Source organism: Cucumis melo, chromosome 4 (assembly GCF_025177605.1).
Source record: "Cucumis melo cultivar AY chromosome 4, USDA_Cmelo_AY_1.0, whole genome shotgun sequence".
NCBI lineage: Eukaryota > Viridiplantae > Streptophyta > Magnoliopsida > Cucurbitales > Cucurbitaceae > Cucumis > Cucumis melo.
Window position 1 is genome coordinate 873,673 of NC_066860.1, and position 20,712 is coordinate 894,384.

At 29.1% G+C, this 20,712-nt stretch overlaps 2 protein-coding genes and 1 non-coding gene across 3 annotated transcripts; all 3 read right to left on the reverse strand.

Annotated features, from left to right (window-relative positions):
- Positions 1–11,060: 11,060 nt before the first annotated feature.
- On the reverse strand, positions 11,061–13,352 carry LOC103503518 (protein ABCI7, chloroplastic-like). Its single transcript, XM_008467725.3, has 2 exons — positions 12,785–13,352; positions 11,061–11,232 (listed from the first exon to the last, which is right to left on the reverse strand). The coding sequence occupies exons 1-2, from the start codon at positions 13,097–13,099 to the stop codon at positions 11,185–11,187; spliced, it is 363 nt and encodes a 120-aa protein (XP_008465947.2). The 5' UTR covers positions 13,100–13,352; the 3' UTR covers positions 11,061–11,184.
- Positions 13,213–13,340, reverse strand: LOC127149150 (U6atac minor spliceosomal RNA). Its single transcript, XR_007820555.1, has one exon. It is a non-coding gene; the product is annotated as a U6atac minor spliceosomal RNA (small nuclear RNA).
- A 587-nt stretch (positions 13,353–13,939) lies between the features above and the next one.
- On the reverse strand, positions 13,940–18,600 carry LOC103503519 (protein ABCI7, chloroplastic-like). Its single transcript, XM_008467726.3, has 3 exons — positions 17,462–18,600; positions 14,784–15,043; positions 13,940–14,493 (listed from the first exon to the last, which is right to left on the reverse strand). Exons 1-3 carry the CDS (start codon positions 18,392–18,394, stop codon positions 14,178–14,180), a joined length of 1,509 nt encoding a protein of 502 aa, XP_008465948.2. The 5' UTR covers positions 18,395–18,600; the 3' UTR covers positions 13,940–14,177.
- Positions 18,601–20,712: the final 2,112 nt, after the last annotated feature.

The following is a 20,712-nucleotide window of genomic DNA, read 5'->3' on the forward strand; positions in this document are numbered from 1 at the left end:
TTGCGTGAATCAAAAGGATTATGTAAACCAAAAGCATTATATAATGGCTTCGGCTCTTTGCTTCTAATTTTACCAACTCTCTATTTTGTCATTTCCATACACTTTTTAATATAATTTTCTTTTTGTTGTTGGTGGGTTTTGGTTTGGACTTGGTTTTAATTTGATTTTACTTTATACATATTATTTTAGAATTAATTTCCGGCTAGTTTATATTTAATCTACTTGATCCGATCTATATGGGGTGTTGCCTTCACATTTCTTTATTGTGTGTTCTTTTGATTATTTCTTGTTAATAAAATGAACTTTTATTCAAATATCTCACTTAAATTTAAAGAAAAAAACTATAATTAAATACACCATTATCTGAACCTTTGACCTTAGGATAAAGAATATATAGTATAGTTCCAAATTATTTTTCCTTATCTAGAAAATCATGTGTATATATTCTTCTTAGGCACTTGGTTTCCTGTTTTCTCTGATGTACAGTACATATTTAAAGGAGCAAGTTGTTCGTTTTCAAAAACATTATTGAATCTGTTTTTTTTTTTTTTTTTTCATTTTGGTTTTGAATGATTTTCGATGATTATCTAAACGAGAAAAATGTATTTAAGGGTTACTACTTAGCTTCACGAACTTATAAATAATTGTTTAAGGTTTAATTGATATATTTATGAATATAATCTAAGAAACTAGAGCATAGATTTTAGGTTTCTAACTCTACAAATTATTAAGGACTTTAATTATAAAATATGATTTAAATTTATCATCACATTATAATGTATTAATTAATACCCTAAATCCTAAACCCTGTTAGAAATTTCATAAGCCAATCAATTAAAACTATAGTTAATATTTCTTTTGAAAATTGTTTATACATATATAAAAATCAAATGCAGAGACGATTTCGGTTGCCATATTCATATTAGAAAATTGTATCAAATGGCAAAAAAATTTAGAAAAAAATATCTCATAGTACATCTTTTTTGCATATTGCGAATATATCAAATATGACAAATAATTAATGATATCATATGGTTATCAGAGGTCTATCAGATAGCTATCGGAGGGCTATCAGAAAGTTATCCGCTTTTAAATTTGCTAATTGTGCAATTTAAAAAATGTAGTGATATGAGTCCCTATTATCATAATTTTTTTAATACTTTTACAAATGCCCCTAGGTTTAAATTAATTCACTTATAACACAATTTAAATATTTGATTGAAACAATTATAAGTTCAAAGAATGACTTCCGATGGTTGATTTAAGATTTACGATTAGGAAGAAAGAGCTTATATCTAGTTTTTTTTTTCGACGAAAATTGAACCCTTTATTACCGTTAAAATATTTGATCATTTTCAAAAATTACAAAACATTAAAACTATTTAAAAATTTTGCTATATATTTTGTAAATAATATCTATACTATTCATAACAACTCCCCTAAAATTATATATTTCATTTGGACGGTTCATGATAAATTAATCAATGAAATCAAGACTTTATATTAAAATATAATTACCTTATACAATCAATGACGCTTTATTTGACTAGTGTGTATCCGTCTTTAAGGCTTTTCAGACTTTTGGTGTCGCTTTTTCATCAAATGAGAATAATTTTGGGTTTGTTTTGGAAGATTCTTCTTTCATATTTTCTTTCTGAAATTGTCTCTAAAAAGTCTAATAATTTACTCCTTAAAATTTGGATTCAAATACAAATCAAATGAACTAATTAGGTTTACATAAAAATTGATGTATTATATCTATATCTAAATTCGAAATTCCTATCTAAAGACTTTAGGACGTCACTTTTATCCTATCTTAGATTGAGAAGTTGATTAAGATTCACTTTTTGTTTCTCTCTAAATTATAAAAACTAAGTCGTTAAAAAATTAAAATTGACAATTAAGACTTAATGAGATTGTTCTTCCAATAAATTCAAAATTATAACAACATTAAACATGCAGAAGGATTAAAATTGTTAGATCAATGTTAAAATGTAAGGACTAAATTATTCCAAAGTGATTTCTTAACCCCTTTTTTTCTTCTTGTTTTGTTTTGTTTTCTTTAATGATATATGGTTGTATTATTTTGTAATTATTGTTGGGATGATGAATATTCTTAGACCTAAGAGTCATGAAGGAAAGAATAATTTTGGTTTTCTTAGAAATAAGGTAAGGTGCCACTTTATGAATAATTTAAAAATGGAGAGAATAAAATAATAATGAACAAAAAAGAAACGTGTGTAATTAAATATATTACAAAAGCAAATTTGATAATGTTTATGTGTGAACCAAAACTTTGAGTGTGTTTGGTTTAATTCATTTAGTACTAAATTTAAAAAGAAGAGGAACCATTTCGAAAATAAAAAAAGAAAAGTTGCTTTTAAATAGGTTGGGTTCGGAGGTAGAACATTTGAAATCAACTTTTAGAAAAACGATTCTTTGAGTATTCAAAGGGAAGGTATTATTTCTTTTTCTAAATACGAAATACTATTAAAAGTCGTCTGCCCTCTCGGACAACTCGAGCGACTAATTTTATGAAAGATGCGAATAAAAATACCGATGAATATTAATTTCATTTGATGGATATGTTTGTGGAAAATATATTTAAAATATTTAAATTAATAAATGAACATCTAATTAGGATTTTCAAATGAGTTAATAAGTTTATTATTTATTTATTATATTTTCATTCGTGACAATTTTTTTAATTTAACTTTATGTTTGGTGGATTAGTCTAAAACGTAATGAAAATATTAGATTCACACTTATTATATATAATATCAAATTTATTGATATTTAATTTTAAATTGTAATTTAAATTTGAAAGCATTGAAATTAGATTAATAAATAAACTTTTAAAAAATATAAAAAAAATATATAAAAAAATCTATCGTTAATGACATGTTCGTCGTTAAAAATCTAAACTTATTTTTATATGTTTACTGATTTTAATTTTTGCAACATGTGCTATGTCAACTAATTAAATAGATATCAAGTCAACTAATTAACCTACACATACCCTAAGTTAATGATTCCAAAATCCATATTTATTCACTAATTCTTCAAACCTATGAAATTAACCTTGTTATAATTATTGAAAAATATAAGATTACTCCATTACGATCAATAATTAATATATCAATGTCTTTATTTCCATTGATATTTGATTTTATAGATATAATTGATATTATCAAATATATTTTTATAAAAAAATAATTGATTTGTTTTTTTCTCAAACTAAGTTATAGATTTTTTTTTTAACAATATAGTTGAAGGAAAGGATTAGTAGGTGGAAAATCTCAAACTAAGTACACCTACTAGTAAAAGTTATTGTAAAGATATTGATTAATTGTTTATATGGATGTTGAATATTTTCATTTATAAATATATTGATGAATGTTGACATAAAAATAAATTATTATTATTGTTGTTGTTATTATTATTTGTATTTTTTTGACAGAAGCATATAAAAATTGTTAAACTTAAGACGTTGGATTCCATTAATTAAGATTGACATTTTCTACTCTTCCACCAACTTTTCATTTATGAATTGGATTGGGATTTGAGTTTTTTTTTTTTTTTTTCCTTTTTTATCAATAATAAATGAAGAATTACGTAATGGTATTATTAATTTATGTTGGCCTTTTCCAAAAGGAAAAAAAAAAGGTTGGTGATGGCATAAGTAAAACTATGTTCAAAAGCTTAGTTTTTGAGTTTCGATAGGTTTTATTCGGTTTTTGAGTTTTGAAAATGAATTATTTTAGTTTGTATGTTTTTAAAGATAGGTTTATTAGGTCTCCCAACATTAACGATCGGTTAAAGTACAAACATAAATATGACTGAACTTAAAAATTATCCACGTGGTTATTGATTGGACTTAAAAACTTGTCTAGGTGAACTTTTGTTTTTAAACTAAATCAAACCCTAGAATTATTAAACTCACACAATGCGTTAATGCCAAAATCAAGTCGAGAGAAATCTTATTGAACCTTTTGTGTATTAAAAAGTGACAAAAAAATAGGAACGAGTAGAAATTAATTCAGAGATCAAAAGAAAATAATAAAATTATGCGTGGAAAACTAAATAAGGATCGAAAATGCACAACATATATACTATATACACTTTTGGTTTTTTGAGTATGGTAAGGATATTGTAGATATGTCAATCTAGTTAAGATAATTGAATATCCTTTCTAATCTCATCTACCTCTTGTACTTTGTTAAAAGAAAAAGAAAACTAAATTACGCAAGAATTTATGTGAAAAAATGCAAAAGAATGTCATCCGACCATAAACAATTCCACTATGAAAAATTGTTACAAATTACAAGAGCACCCTCTAAATGTTTTTGAACCTAGGATCTCTTGTCCACAGGTTCATACAGGTGCCAGATGAGCTAAGCTCATGTTGGCATCGCTCACACTCTTTTCTCCTACTCTCAAACTAAAAAATGCATAAGAGAATTCAATTAGAGTTAGTACAGTCAAGATTTTTAATATATGTTGGATTAATTCTTCGTTTCGTGATTGAAGTCCATCGATCAATTCTTTGCTTTTTTTACACGTAAAAGAACTACTCTTTTTATATTATATTTGTTGTCATAATATACAGTGTAAGAAATATAAAACCTACCAAATGAATATAAAAAATGGATATATATATATACATACATACATACATTGGTATAGTCTAGTAGATGATTTGGAAGTACATATTATAACTATTTTTATAACTTTAAAATTAAAAGTCAATGACTTAATGATACATCTAATTGATATCTAAACCAACAACATATCAATATACAAATATATATTTAGTCCCATTGGTTTTAAAATGATATGCTTAATTATTTTGAATTAATTTAATACATATTCTATCGTATATCTTTAATAAAATTGACAGTAAATATTTAGTGTAAATCTTTAAAAACTATCAAATTGAAAAATAATTTAAATTCCAACAACCAAACTTGTGGTCTCGACTATTTTTTTTTCCCTCCATTTTTAGTATATTAAGAAACAAATAAAAAAAAACCACTCATTTATTGTATTTAAAAAAGAAAATAGATTGTGATTGTGTTCTTGAATTTGGTGATAAGGAAGCATATATATATATATATATAGTTTGAATCTTTTCAAAATAATTATTTATTTGTTAATCAAATTGACAATGAATCATATGATGTCTTCGTCAAAACAATACCTACTCCCAGATTTTACTTTTTTTTCATATAACGTTTCTCCCCACTTTTGGTTTTAGATAATTAAAAATGTTCAAACAATTCCTTCTTAAACAAGAAATTGAATATCTTTTTCATGCTTCAATAGTTGAATATGGTTTCTTCATTCTTCCAAATTTTACTAAATCATTATAAAAGTAATTAGTTCAAGACAATACAGATTCAAATCATTTAGTTGTCCATTGTGTCGAAGATAACAAAACGATAAACATCTTTAATTATTGGTAAAGTCTTCATCAATCATTTACTTGAAGTTGGGAATGACAAATGATATATAATACAATATTGTCGAAAAATATGAAACTACAAAATTGCAAATAAAAGCAATTACTAGTGTGTGTTAGAGAATTAGTTTCTTAACCACGTTTTTTATAAAGTGATCATATAGTTTTACGTTGATAAAAAGGGTGAGAAAATTCAAATAATAAAAATACTTTATTTGTGTTAACACATAATAGTAAATATCGTTCGAAAATTAGGGTTAGTTTTGTCAAAATGTCAACACATAATAGTAAATATCGTTCGAAAATTAGGGTTAGTTTTGGTAATTTGACATTTTGACGCAGAGTTATTATCGTAAAAATAGGAAATTAAATTATTCAAATATTAATATAATGGGTGATTCAACCATGCACGTAATATGCTCATATTAAGATGTTCATTTATAAGATATAATGATTAGTGTAAAATCATCCTAAGGTTAATCCAAAAAATATACATATCTTATGAATAAAAAAATGGGAGAAAAGTCTTTACCTACCATATGTCCTAATCAAATTAGAAACCCTAATTGAATAATATATAATTCCTAATTGAAGATGATTAATTAGTGGTATAATTAAATTAATTGTGTGTGTTGGTGAATTAAGGAAATAGTCAAAAAGGGATTATATATTCTTAATATAATTAACCTCACTTCCTCTATCTTAATTAATTTCAACTCTAATATGCACTCTCTACGTGCGTTGATCATATCATTCTTCCCTTTTCTTTATTTCTAATAATGTGACCAATGGATTTATATGTTATATATTTAACTAAGTTTTCATCAACATGAAACACATAATTCAACATAATTAAATTATAACATATACTTTTTATTCTTCTAGTAAAATATAAGTTCGTTAGTTTCTAACCCTCATTTTTTTAGTCATATACGAAAATTCCATTGTTACGTGTCTACCTTTTGTTGTAGAAAATGTTAACGTTAATAACTATTTTATTCATCCTACATTTTCTTTTTTTAATTTTATAAAACATTTGTTTATATTCTGATGTTTGAAAATTGAGAAATAGTTTTGCAATCGTTTTTTATATATTTTTCGGTCTAATAATTATCTTTGTCAAGAGAGACATTATTTTTATTTGTTTGATAATGATTTAAAATGATTTTGAAAACAAAAATGTAAGAATTTTAATTAAGAAAACATATAATTAACCAAAACCTTCTACAAGAAAAAATGGTCAAAAAATTTACATTAAATATTATAGAATTCAAAGTTTTGGAATTTTCAAATTCAATAATAGACATTTTGATTAACCTTTCAAGTTTAGAAAATAGTTTATTTTGATTATTTAGATGTGTGTTAATAAAAAGTTCACTTTAGCTTTCTATTAATTGTATTAAACAAATTGTTTTTTTATATTACAAACCCTCCCCACACTAAAACCTAAACCTAAGTGAACTTAGTTTTCTCATTCTTACAATTGTTGAACTGAAAAACAATTCTACATTTTAAGTGTTAGGTTGAAAATTTAGCAATGACACATATAATACGATAACTAAAGGCCTTGACATTTCTAAAAGTTGGTTTTACATACTAACATATATGGGTTCTTTCAACATGTTTTGTCTTTGCTCATATTTGCATCATAGGAAAATTTTCAAGAGATCACTCGACATAAAAATACTTCAAGTTGTTTAGCATGCTTAACTTTGGAATTTTTATGAATTGAGTCACTGAAAAGGAAGGAGCACCTTGTTGTCGTATTATGTAATAACTTTCAATTCTTTTAAATCTTTCTTAACGTTATTATCATGCATGCGCTCAGAATTCATCTCATTTAGATGTGATATCGATTCATTCATGTCTTTCTTCTAAACTTAGGGCATTACATACTAACTCTCGTACATATCAAAACGATGTTTTTCCATACTTTAATTTAAAAAATCAAATTCAAAGTCAAATTCCATGACTTAGGTGATAAAATTTTAGTTTTTCGTTATTAGAAATAACACTTTTTTATTCTCATTTGCATACCATAACTTTCTTTTCTTCTTTTTTTTAGTGAAAAAGTTGAACTTTTAGCCAAATTCTAAAAAAACAAAACAAAATTTCAAAATTGAAGTCCCATTTGAAAACTCTTTTATCATTTGTGAAGACTAAACTTATTTTCTATTAATTTCTTACTATGATTTGCATGTTCCTTAAATACCAGATTTATGTGTGTGTCGTATTTATGTATATATATGACGGGGCATATAATTTTAGTCAAATTCCAAAAAAAAAAATCTTAAAAAAACTAGTTTTCTTAGTCTTTAAATTCTAGCTTGATTTTTTAAAACGTTGATAAAAAAAATAAAATAACTTTAAAAGTAGAATTAGTGATTTTTCAAAAACTAAAAATCAAATGGTTATCTAACAAAGTCGAGCAAAGTTTTGGAGGTTAAATTTTTAAAACTTAAACCGATACAAACATATAAGAATTAAACTTGTAATTAAATCTCAAAATTCTGAAAATAAAATATATAGATATATTATGTTGTCATAAAAATGGGAGATAAATGTAACTAAAGAAAAATGAAATTTTGATTAATAATGACAAAATGTTTGTATATAGAGTAGTTTAATGTGAGAGGTTATAATAATCAATTACAAAAATACAAAGAATTGAATTGTATATATATATATATATATCATTGAGAGTGTGAGTTACCAAAGTTTTGTATGTCATATTATATATGTCAGTTAATAGGGAGATGATGACACTTGGAGGGACTACTTGGCATTATTAACATCATTTTATCAAACTAATTCAAAGTTCAACCCTCATTTTTTGGCTGTTTTTTTTTCCCTCTTTTTCTTAATGAACAATGAACACAAGACTACAAATCAAGAAATATTAATGTTCAAAGATAAAGAGATTTTTCTTTTTAAAAATAAGGTGTTGTAAAGAACATATTTAAATAGAAATTATAATTATTTTCACAAAGCTTGAGTGAGGGCTAAGATATGATACATTGTATTGTGAACATACATACATACATATATATATATATATATATATATATATATATATATATTGATGCTTTTAAAATTTTATAAATGTGAACAAACAAGAAACAAAACAAAATTTAAAAATTTATGAAAACAATTGTTATTTTCAAATTTTCCAATATGTATGAATAATAGAAGTTTCTAGACAATAATATACTTAAAAATCTATTTAGATCTACCAAAATATAAAATCATAAAAGGGAATCTAAATTTTGCATGGGAATACATTAAGTGCACATGTGATGACTAATTATAGTATAGAACACCCAACAAATCTTCTAAGTCTACTTAATTAGGGGAATAATTATGGGTTCAATGGTTTCTTTTTCCATAGAATCAATTAATTCTTTAGTTAAATGGATCAAAGGAAGAAGGATTGAATTATTAATTCACTGATTTACTACTCATTTCATGCATATGTTTTTGAAGGGTTTTTTTTTTTTTAATTTTATATATCTCATTTATATATCCTAAATTTTGCATTTTTTAAATGGTGTATTTATAATTATGGTTGCTCATGTTTCAAGTTAATAGATTAAGCAAATAAATAAATTACAAATTTAGAATTTTTTGAAATTCACAACCTCAATGTAAATTTCAAAGTTGGAAATTCCCATAAGCGTATATATAAGATATTGCAATTAATTTTTTTTAAGGTATTGAAATTGTCAAATAAAACACAAATCTCATAAATTATATAGAACTAAAGAATATTGAAATGAATAAATTTAGATGAAGTCATGAAATTCAAAAGGATGGTAAAAGAAGAAGAAGTAAACAAGATCCAAAATTTAAGGATATAAAAATAATGAATGAATGAAGTTACAAAAATTACAATTAGTAAACTCAAGACAAATAATAGTCACCCAAATCTACAAGTCAACTAATAAAATTAGACAACTTCCAAATCTAAAGCAAAGCAACTTCAAAATTGGAATGAAAGTATGATTATGATATGTACATAATATGGTTGGAGAATATCTATATCGTAAAAAAAAAGGGGTTTAACGAGAATATCTCGTTTTTTCTAAATTATAAATTTTCATAAATATAACAAAATATCGAGATATTTACTATCCATATAAATAAAGTCAAAAAATACATAATATTTTTATAAATTATAGATTTGCTCTTAAATAATCGGACGATTTTTCACTTCTTGATTTATTCATTTCCTCTTTATACTATTAATTTCTTCGTATTATTACTTCTTTTTCTCAGTTTAAAATATTATAATTATTTATATAAATATTTACCAATTTCTTTATTTCCTCTCCAGAATTTCTTCCTTCTCCATTTCTCACGATCATATACCAATATCTAAACGATCAGTTATCTATCCCAAATAGATAGAGATAGAACACTATCGTTCATAGGTCGTTTAGATTTGATACAAAATCATTTAGATTAGATACAAGCATACAAGATTGTTCAGACGGAGAATTGCAGGGTATTTTTGTTATTTCACGTTGTGAGCTTGTGAGCTTTTTCGTTTTCTAAAATTGTTCGGTGTAAATATTCGTGTGTTTTGTTCTATTTTTAAAAACACTCCATATTAAATCTTAATTAATCTGATGATATTATATTGAAGTTAATTATCTACAAAATTAAAGAAAAGAAAAAGCTATTGGGGGAGATGTTGTATTCTCATTGGTTGTCTCTTATTTTTAGTTGAGATTACTTACTAATTGGTAAAAGAAAGTTAGATCATTAAATAAAAAAAGTTCCATTTTTTTTATTTTACATTTACGTTGAGAGGAAATTTTTTATAAAAAAAAAAATCAGATTTTATTTCTATCCTATAAAAAAAAAAAAAAAAAAAAAAAAAAAAAAAAAAGAGGAAGAATATTTTTTTTTCTTATCTAATTTTATAAAGGATAAAGCATATCTCACGAAATTTCAAAATTAAATCATTAAATTAAAAAAAATGATTTTGTACTTCACCATAAAAAGAAATAAAATTTAAGAAAAATCATATTATATATTTCATCTCTTGTTCATGTTAAATAAAATTATTTTTTAGAAAAAATACTCACATTTTATCTCTAATCTCTATTTCACATTAAAATAAGGGGATTTTTCTATAAAAAAAAATAGCATTTCGTCCTTTAATGTTCGATTAACTTTTTAAAAAGATTAAAAAATTTGTATTTTATCTTCTAAACTCTAGTTCTACTACAAGAAAAATGGGAGTTAACGATGCAAATTATGTATACTACACTAATATATTGTCAATAATGCATTTACATTGACACTCTAAATATGTTGCTGTTATCTATAATTCGACACAAAAAACATGTTATTGTTCCTGTGCTAATCGATTTACTTACGTCACTTTTTTCATTTTTGACAACATTTATATTGTGTCATGTGTTAACTTTTCGTTACATATAATTCTTGTTAAGAAATGTACTCTCACAATATCGTTTTTGTGCAATAAATGCTTATATGTCAACACTTCTTTATTGTCGTATGTTTACTTATTTCGACATTTTTCTGCTGTTAAAAAAAAAATTAATATCCGAGATTCAACATTACCCACATATGTTTAGAAAGATCTTTATATTGATAATAAAAATTTAAATTACATTGTCGTCGGTAAAGGTTTACAAGAATTTAATACATAAATTGTAAAACATTAAATACATGTATTGGGTCACCTAATTTAATCATGCATAAATCGACTTGATCTCATGGTCTATGGATTCTTCGAAAACCTACAAATTTGTAAAAAATGAACGTTAATTAACATATTATAAAAGAACATGTTAAACAGATTTCACCTTTTTAATAAGCATACAAATGAACATCAAAGCGGAGTTCAAATAGTGCTATGATCCAGCTTAATGTGCACATAACAACGTCGAAGCAACATGCACATCAGATAACGTATTATTTCTCAGACCATAAACTATAAAAGAAGCCCATAAACCAAGCTTCATTACGTGACAATACAAAAGAATCTACTAAAGCGGCGTATAAAAAAATACTCACATACATAATACCATCATCGCAGCCACTTAAAAAGAATCCACACTAAGTTTATAATTACGAAACACTATTAACATATGTCCATCAAGAAGGATTTGGTGCCAAAACAGGCAGCCTCCTCCTTGAGACCTTCTTCAGATAAAACTTCCTCAATTCTACTTGTATCAATAGAATTTGCAAAATCATCTACCAACAAAGAGTCTCTTATCTTAATGACAGGAGATTATGATTATCCAGGGACTCAATCTTCAAATTTAATTGAGAATTTTCCAATGGGAGAGTCCAACAGGAAACAGGCAACATCAGCCTTAGCCTGAAAGAAGGAAGAGGCCTATGACTCATAAGCTACTAGTCCGAGACCGTGCGTGACATACTAACTAGTCCCATAAGCTGTTAGCTATCTTTTTCTTTTATGAAAAAGTCACTTCCTTGTTGAAAATTAAACATGTTTTAAATAAATAAATTAAATGTAAATTAATTTACGAGAGTTAGAAAAATACGTGAGAATTAAAATGTTAGAGTTAATTTAGTAAGAGTTTTATATCGAAAGAATACAATAACGAACAAAAACCAGCCCCACAAGCTGCTAGCTTGCAGCTTAGATCCATAAGCTCTAGGAATTCTTTCAAGCTAGCTTAGACCCATAAGTTTCTAGCTTAAAAGAAGTACTAGAACCTTTTACATATGGGGAGGAAAAACAACTAAAACAATTGAAAGACCTGTATCTTCAACAAAATTGTACTATGACAACTGGTTTGCACTTGATTTCCATAGTTACTTCAAAAAGATGCTTCCAAAAGAAAAATCCACATAAACCATCAAAGTGAATCCTACATTGGGAAGGTTCTCAAGACAGGTAGTAAAAAATGGAAAATACACACCTTACACTCCTGATTTCAATATCTACTGTCAACATAACTTTGGTTTTTGAAAATTATGTTTATTTTCTCACATATGTTTTCATCTTCCCAAAAAGATTTGAATTCTTTCCAAATTCCTAAAACAACAATAACAAAACAAAGAATCTCATAGGCAGAAGGGAGTTTATAAGCTTTACTTCTAAGAACCAAAGACTAAAACGGTACCAAACTAGGCTTAACTTAAAATCTAGTTGTCCTCACTAATATACAGTTAATCTTATCCGGCAGGTACTCTCTTTTTCATGTTTGGTCACATTCCCAACATGAGATAAACATATGAGCATAATGAAGGTGTAGAGCAGCCAGAAACAGGTCACCAAAACTACCAACAAAATTAAATAACCGAAAAGGAGAGTACCTGCAGAACAGAAGTCCATTTGATATGTGAAGCATTTAAAGACTGATTCGGAATATAAGAATGTTTAACCTCACCTCCACTTCCAATAACTAACTCCAAAACAAGATTTAGATTTGCCCAATAGGAATTACCCCCATCCCCACTCAAAAACTTCTCAATGATTTGAATCTCCGCTCCATTTTCCACCGAAACCAACGATCTAGGATTCGAACAGCCATTTCCTTTGAACTCTCCACTCCCACGTTGATAGAAAAGATAACTAAAATGGATTGGATAATCTAGCAGGAACATAAAAAGCTGGAGCTTTAGCGCCATAAATAGACCAAAACAAATCCTTCACGAACTTCCCATCAACAAACACAGGCACCCTCTTCGCCATACTCTCGGAAGGCAAAGATAAAAGAAGAAAAAAGAAAAAAGAAGAAAAGAAAAAAATTGGGTTAGATCCACCTTCGAGAGGTGGGTAGCCTTAACCGTATGTGTTAACAGGGAAGCCCGAAGGCTGTTCCCGACCCTGTCAGGGGAGATGCCAACCATCTCTCCTTTAATCGAACACGAAATTTCTCGTTGCCAATAATGGATATAAAGAATCATCTATCTTCTTAAACTTCCGATGTGGGTGTGAGCAATTTTTTTTTTTTTTTTTTTATTGAACTTTGTTCTAGTGTTCCAAAATATATTTTTAAAAATTGAATCACTCTAGTCTAAAAAAGTGTGCATTTATCCAATAACCCTACCAAAATTTCAAAAGAAAATAGAAAAATATTGGTATTATTGCTAACAACTTCATATGTCATATCCTCCTTTCTCAGAGAATTATTAACATTATCAAATAATAACTTAACTAGTTAAAACATATATTATCGATTAATGGTTTCAAGTTCTAAGCCTTTAATTGTTGAATTTGAAAAAAAATGTTGTTTGTTCAAAATTTTGACCTTTACACATCTAACGTGTCTTAACAATTTGTTAATATATTTATTCCATTACGATTTTAAAAAAAAATCAAGAAAATGGAGATTTGATAGAAAACGAATATAAAATTTTTAAAAATGGCACCACCAAAGTCTATTTACTATATAGTCCTAATTAATTTGTTCGATAAGAAGAATGCAACATGAACTTTTATATGAACTACAAAGTGCCCCATGAGGATTGAAGAAAGCATATGATATTGAGGAGCTGATCTCTTAACAGCCATGTAATTTTTTACAACCAAAAAACAAGTTTAAGTTACAAAAAATACATTACAACAATAATTGGGTCACAATTTCAAAACTTCCCTCTCTTTATTAGGGGAATCAAATGGAAGAGAAATTCCCATCATAACGCTTTCTTGAAGCTAAAAGTGCTTTGATTCTCAAGGCTTACATTAATTCCCCCATGGTCCATGTTAGGATCTTTCTAGCTTGGGGTTCAACAACTCTTTTATATGATTCTCAACTCTCTTTCGAACTGATGGGAAAGGCAGACGTTCGATCACCTCGGCTCCAAAAGAAAATATTAGAGCCTTCCTCGCTGTCTCTAAGTCTATGCCACGAGCCTGGAAATAGAAGAGTTGCGTTTCTTCCAAGTCGCTTATAGCAGCTCCATGCGAACACTTGACATCGTCAGCAATGATTTGAAGATTAGGTTTCACATTCACAGTCGCTCGAGGTTCTAGAAGAAGACTTCTTGTTAATTGTCCTGCATCCGTTTGCTGTGCATATCTGGGAAATTTGAGTTCTTAAAGCAATGAGAAATTTGATCAACGTGATCATATAATTAGCAAAATTAGAATGAAAAGAGTGACGTGAAGTACAAAAATCGAACATGATAAACAACGACAAAAAGGAAGTCATCTCTGAAACTAAAGTTTAGCCATAATTGATTAAGAAGACAACGTATGCATCCTACCATAAGAAAATTTTTAATTGTGTGAAAGTTACACAAATATCACTTCAAGAAAGAATTTCATCTTTTCTTTGGCATATCCATTGGCAGATTTTTTGTGACGTACCTATTGACTTTTACATTACCGTCGAATACAGCTTGTCCTTGGGGATTAGCGACAATACATTTATGAAGTTGTCGAGAATATCCTCTTGGATGGTCAAGTACTAGGCTGCTGTGTAGATCTTGTGTTTGATTGCCAATTGATAAATGCAGTGTTGATAACTCTGTTGTAGTCTCTGGTCCTAACTGCTGGATATGGACATTGTGACGACTCAATCTTCCACCAGTGCTAATCTCCACAAGCTCGTAGGCACTGGTCGATTCCTACAATAATTTCATATAATTATTTGTGTATCATGCTAAACCCTCAAGTAAATAAAACTTTTCATCGATATGATGGAAAGAGTCTAATGCTAAAAAAAAATACAAGATGTCCTGATAGAGAAGATACAAAGAGAGTAATGCAATAACTAATTCGCATGGATAAAAGCATTATTCTAGTTCAAGCAGATGTCCCGAATGGAATAATAATTAACAAAAGCTTTAGAAAGAGAACACCATCATGAAGATAGAAGTCGGATCTGACCATACTAATGATTTGTCATGGAATACACCCTGATTACGTTCAAACCATAATTCTAACAGAAGAGATTTAACTGCATTGGACCATAAAATTTGAGATTTAGATGACAATGAAGGACCAACCAGCACTTGATGAGTGTTTTTGCAAAAAGAGCATCCAAAGATCCCTTGCAAACCAAAATATGAGCATATATCTCAACCAACAGGAACGGGAGAATGAGCCATGAAGAATAGATGCTGTAAATCTTCACTACTTGCCAAACAAAGTGAACAAAATGAAGGAAAGAGGTGGTCTCAGAAGCTGATGAGGTACTTCGGTGATGATTTTATACATTGACGTGGTAAGCCTTATTAGTCTGAAGTCTTTAACAAATAAAGAGTCCTCCTTTGGGATGAGGCAAATAAAGTTCTCTTTCAAACAAGCATTTCGCTGGCCAGTCAAATGAAACTCTTCAAAAAATTTCTGAAAAACGGTGCTGAAAAATGGCCAAAATTCTAAGAAAAACTCAACTGTGGGCTTGGGCTTTATTCTTACCAAGAGAATTCAAGGCTTGTTTGATTTCATCACTACAGAAAGAAGCAAATAGCATAGAATTTTGTAAATCTGAAAGTTTTGCCCAATTAGCATTTGCATGTTAGGATCAAATTCCTCTCCTCTGATGGATATAAATTCATTAGGTCATCTTTGATTGAAAGCCGAATATCCACCTATTGGGAAGAAAGATCTGAAAGAAGGCCTAACACTTTTCTTTTCCTTTCAGCCTCAAAATCTGCAAACCAAGCTTTGATATTTTTTTTTTAGCTTTTGAAGTTTGGAGCTTATAAGAAAGTCGACCCAGTCATCAGAATGATCGGCCTTGGTGGTGTTTTTTATAACTGTGCAGCAATTAAAATTTAATAACCAGCTGTTGCAAAACCGAAAAGGAGAAGGTCCCAAAACCCAACCGCACCTGCCTCTAAAAGTAGGGGAAAGTGATCAAAGAAAACTCTTGCTTTTCTAGTGACTCAAGAATTTTCAAATAGTGAGTCTCGTTCCTTAGAGATTAAGAGCCCATCAACAAGGGAGTATGAGTTCGAATTTCCTTCTCTGGACCAACTAAAACTGCCATCAGATAAAGAAAATTCTAGCCAAACCAGCAGCATTGATAAAATTGTTAAATTTGCCCATTCCTTTTGTTACCCTTCCGAGAAGAAATCTCTAATTTAACCAACAAGTGATATTAAAACCACCACCTACACACCAAGGATCAAGGCAGTAATGAGATGAAATGAGTTGCTAGCTTGAAAGAAGGAAGAGGCCTAAGACTCAAAAGCAACTAGCTCTAGACTGAATGTTACATTCTAGACCCAAAAGTTGCTAGCTTGAAAGAAGTCTAAAATTTATTCACACAAGGGGAAGCACAACACCAACTAATACAATTGAAAGACCTACATCTTCGATAAAATAGTGCTATAATTACTGGTTGACACTGGATATGAGCATAGGTTATTTCTAATAGATGTTTCCAAAAGAAAAACCTACACAGGAACATCAAAGTGAACTCAACATTGGGAAGGTTATCAAAACAGGTTGTAAAAAGAGGGAAGTATATATCTTATCCACCTGATTTTCTTCATATTTCAAATCAATTACCAATGAAGTTACCTAAAGGGCTTAAAGCTTTGGAGACCCTTAGCTTGGTTTCCGAAAATTGTGATGTGCTTTCCCACAGTTTTTTTATATGTTCTCATCTTTCGAAAAAGATTTTAATCTTTACCAAATTCCAACAACAATGACAACGGAACAAGGAAAGACTTCGTAAGCTTTATTTCTAAAAACCAAACACTAAAAAGGCACCAAACTAAGTTTAACTTAAAATCTTGGATGGATGAGATGTTATGGACATCAATCCTTCACGTATCTCCACAATGGTATGATAATGCCCACTTTAGGTACAAACTCAGAAGGGATTTTTTTTCATTCCAACAAGAAGACCTCGTACCAATGGATAGTTGTAGTCACTTATATGTCATTAATCTTATCTAGCAGGTCCTCTCTTTCTCATGTTTGGTCACATTCCCAACATGAGAATAAGACATTAGCATAATGTAAAGTGTAGAGCAGCCAGAAACAGGTTTACAGAACTACCAACAAATTTGAATAATGGAAAAAGAGAGTACCTGCTGAACAGAAGTCCATTTGATATGTGCAGCATTTAAAGACTGATTCTGAATATACGAATGTTTAACCTTTCCTCCACTTCCAATGACTACCTCCAAAACAGGATTTGACCAATAGGACTTACCCCCATCCCCACTCAAAAACTCCTCAATGATTTCAATCTCCCCTCCATTTTCCACCAAAACCAACACTCTGGGATTCGAAACAGCCAATTCCTTCGACCCCTCATCGCCCCCGTCGACAGAATAATACCTAAAATGGATTGGATTCTCTACCTTACACCCAGCAGGAACATACACCACAGTCAAATCTGGAGCTCCAACGCCATTAATGGACCAAAACAAGTCCCCCGCGAACTTCCCATCAACAAACTCAGACACCCTCTTCCCAACACTCTCAGAAGGAAGGTCAATAAAGCTACCAACGTAAACCCCATTTGGCAATTCAGTCAAATTGGAAACAGAATTGACGAAATGACCATCAACAATTACAACATTGGCGAACTGGGTTTCTAAAGGGATGCTAGGTAACTCAGAAAACTGCGGTGGATTAGAGATTGGGTGGATTTGGGACTGCTTAATGAAAGAAACATCAGTGAAACGAAAGGGCTCATCTCTACGAGAGGGCCATGGGGTAGAAAGAAGATTCTCCGCGGAAGATTCTCTGAGTTTCTGAAGAGGAAAAGGCGATGAAGAAGAAGAAGAAGAGAGTGAGTCTTCGAGAGTTTCGGCTAGTTGAAGAACAAAGGGGTCAGAAAGTGAAGGTGTGGAAGCTTGAAGGGAGACTCTTGTGGTTGTAATGGAATTGAATTTGGGTTTTCGTTTTGAAGAAGAAGAAGAAGATGATGATGATGATGATGATGATGATGAAACTGAGAGAGATGGGGTTGGGAGCCTACCTCCAATATGGGGAGTAAATGTGAAGGTAGCCATGGAAGAAGAAGCTTGATTATGGTTCGAAGAATGGAAGTCGCTGCCTTGATTTGATGCTAATTTCAATTTGGGCTGTCTGGCAAATGGTTTCAACCTTATTCAATTCCAACTCCAAACCCAAATCCATATCATCTTCTCGTCGTTTTGTCCTTACAAGTAGTATTTTCTCCAACAAGAAACACTTTTTTTTCCATAATTTTTGCACTCTTGTTAATCTTGGAAGGACATTTCTTATGATATTACACGGTATTTAAAAGGATAAATTTTATAAGATTAAACCTGTAAATCAAGTTAATCAAGCCTATTGCAATAGCATAAACATTTTTATTCTCCTCTACTGGGATATGACAAAAATACAACATATTAATAGTAGTTCCCGTTAAAAGAATGATCGCAATAAGCATCCCAATTTTCGAAAAAAGAAAACTCCTATACTGAGGTGTTTGACAACCTCCAAACCATCATATTCAATCTATTGAGTGGAGTGTTAAGTCTTAATCAATCTAGTTTGATTGTTTTCTAGTCCTCCATCAAAGCTTTGCTGCTTGTCTAAATATTTTGCATTTTTGCAAAGTCCTGAGAACAAAACTGCCCACAAGTCATCTTCGACATCCTCTTCTAGAACCTCTTATGACATGCAGTGTAGTGTTTACGGAGGGATCAGGGTTCCCCAGGTTCATTTATGGAAGAATGGATGAGCTATTATTAACGGTAGATTTGCCTACATTCTCCTCAAGCTCAACTCCTCCCTAAAAACTACTTCTTCTAACCTTTGGTCAAAAATACTAACTTAAGCATCAGAGTGTTTGAGGCAAGCCCTACATCGATATGTTATCTTTTGTTTGTTTTTCATTGTAACCTCTTCTCCAAATTATAAATTTATCATAAGCAACTCATGAAAAGTCTTGTGAACTTGGTGGAATTTTACCATCAGCATAATCAAACAAATATAACTTTAGAAACTTCAAACCATTCAACCTATTTAAAATCTATACTTGGCCTCTAGGATTTCAAATCAAAGAATTATGCATCAAAAGAGAATAAAGCTACAAATTCTCTTTTATTCGTGTGTGTTTTTCCCCTTTCCTTTCCAATCTAGTGAATAGGATCACTAGGGAGGAGTGATGCCTTTCATTTTGAAACCAATATCACTTCTCCATATTATTATTTCCTTTATTAATCTTAAATTAAAACATATACTTTTCATCTCTATACCTTGAACTCACAACACTTCAATCTTTTCAAATTTTCTTTTTCTACTTTACCTTAAAATAATACCATATAACTCATTCAAATCTACAACCAAAATGACAAAACATTCTTTCAAAAAAAGTTCTTTGCTTATTCACTTATTCCATACAAATCCTCTACCCCACACCACCTTTTTCATTGGCTAATTTATATATCTATTATATCATCAACTTTATTGTCAATTGATGTAAGAATGTTTGTTCTTTATTTTGAAGAAAAAGAAAAAGGAACAACTCAAAGAAAAGAAAAAAAAAAGTTTGTTTTCAAATTGAGTGTTCATATGTTAACTATATAAGGGCATGTTAAAATAGTAAAAATATTGTAGAGATTCTTCTTTCATAATGGAATGGCTTATCCAAACCTACAAAAAACCCCTTTTCCTCCTTAGCCTTTAAACCTAAACGCCTCAATAGAATATTTTGCTGACTCAATTGTACCACAAAACAATTCAAAGATTGGTTTTCGTTCCAAGAACTTCTCTTTTCCTCTATTCTTTTGATGATGACATCATAATTTAATTATTAAAGAGATATGTTGTCTTACAACAAAAAAAAAAAGTTGCTTTTGTCTCGAACGGTTGTAGTCTACTTTACTTGTGGCAACATTTGTTGTATTTAGTTTCTTTGTGAGATTTTTTGCTTGTCCTTTCGAAGACGTCAGATATAGTTTTATTTTGTTTAGTTTCTTTTATAAAAACGTTGCTAACCTTACATCATTAACAAATTGTCATGAGATGTATTTAATTGACGAAGTAAACCTATCATAATTATATACACTTTTGTGACCATAAACATGTGTCATCGTATGATAGTTGTTGACATTTATTAACAAGATGTTCTTAACAATAAAAAATGACGATATTAAAATTTTGAGCTAGTTATTGACTAGTCACAATACACTTGATATTGATATATTATTGAATTTAGCAAATGTAATTAATTCATTCAAAGATGTTCATACGCGGTGAACTAACTGTTTATTGCTAATATTAATATATTATCATAAAAAAAAAAAAAGTAATGATGATAGTTGATACTTTTACCTCCAAATAATCGTCAAAAAAAGTA

What these genes read in the sequence shown, in the direction of transcription:
- LOC103503518 (XM_008467725.3), bottom strand. Translation starts at nt 13,099, where the DNA reads ATGGCGCTAAAGCTCCAGCTTTTTATGTTCCTGCTAGATTATCCAATC. An exon ending in AATGGACTTCTGTTCTGCAG is followed by an intron (nt 11,233 to 12,784) that starts GTACTCTCCTTT and finishes ACAAATTTGTAG; the next exon opens with GTTTTCGAAGAATCCATAGA.
- LOC103503519 (XM_008467726.3), bottom strand. Translation starts at nt 18,394, where the DNA reads ATGGCTACCTTCACATTTACTCCCCATATTGGAGGTAGGCTCCCAACC. An exon ending in AATGGACTTCTGTTCAGCAG is followed by an intron (nt 15,044 to 17,461) that starts GTACTCTCTTTT and finishes AAATTATTGTAG; the next exon opens with GAATCGACCAGTGCCTACGA. An exon ending in GGTAATGTAAAAGTCAATAG is followed by an intron (nt 14,494 to 14,783) that starts GTACGTCACAAA and finishes CAAATTTCCCAG; the next exon opens with ATATGCACAGCAAACGGATG.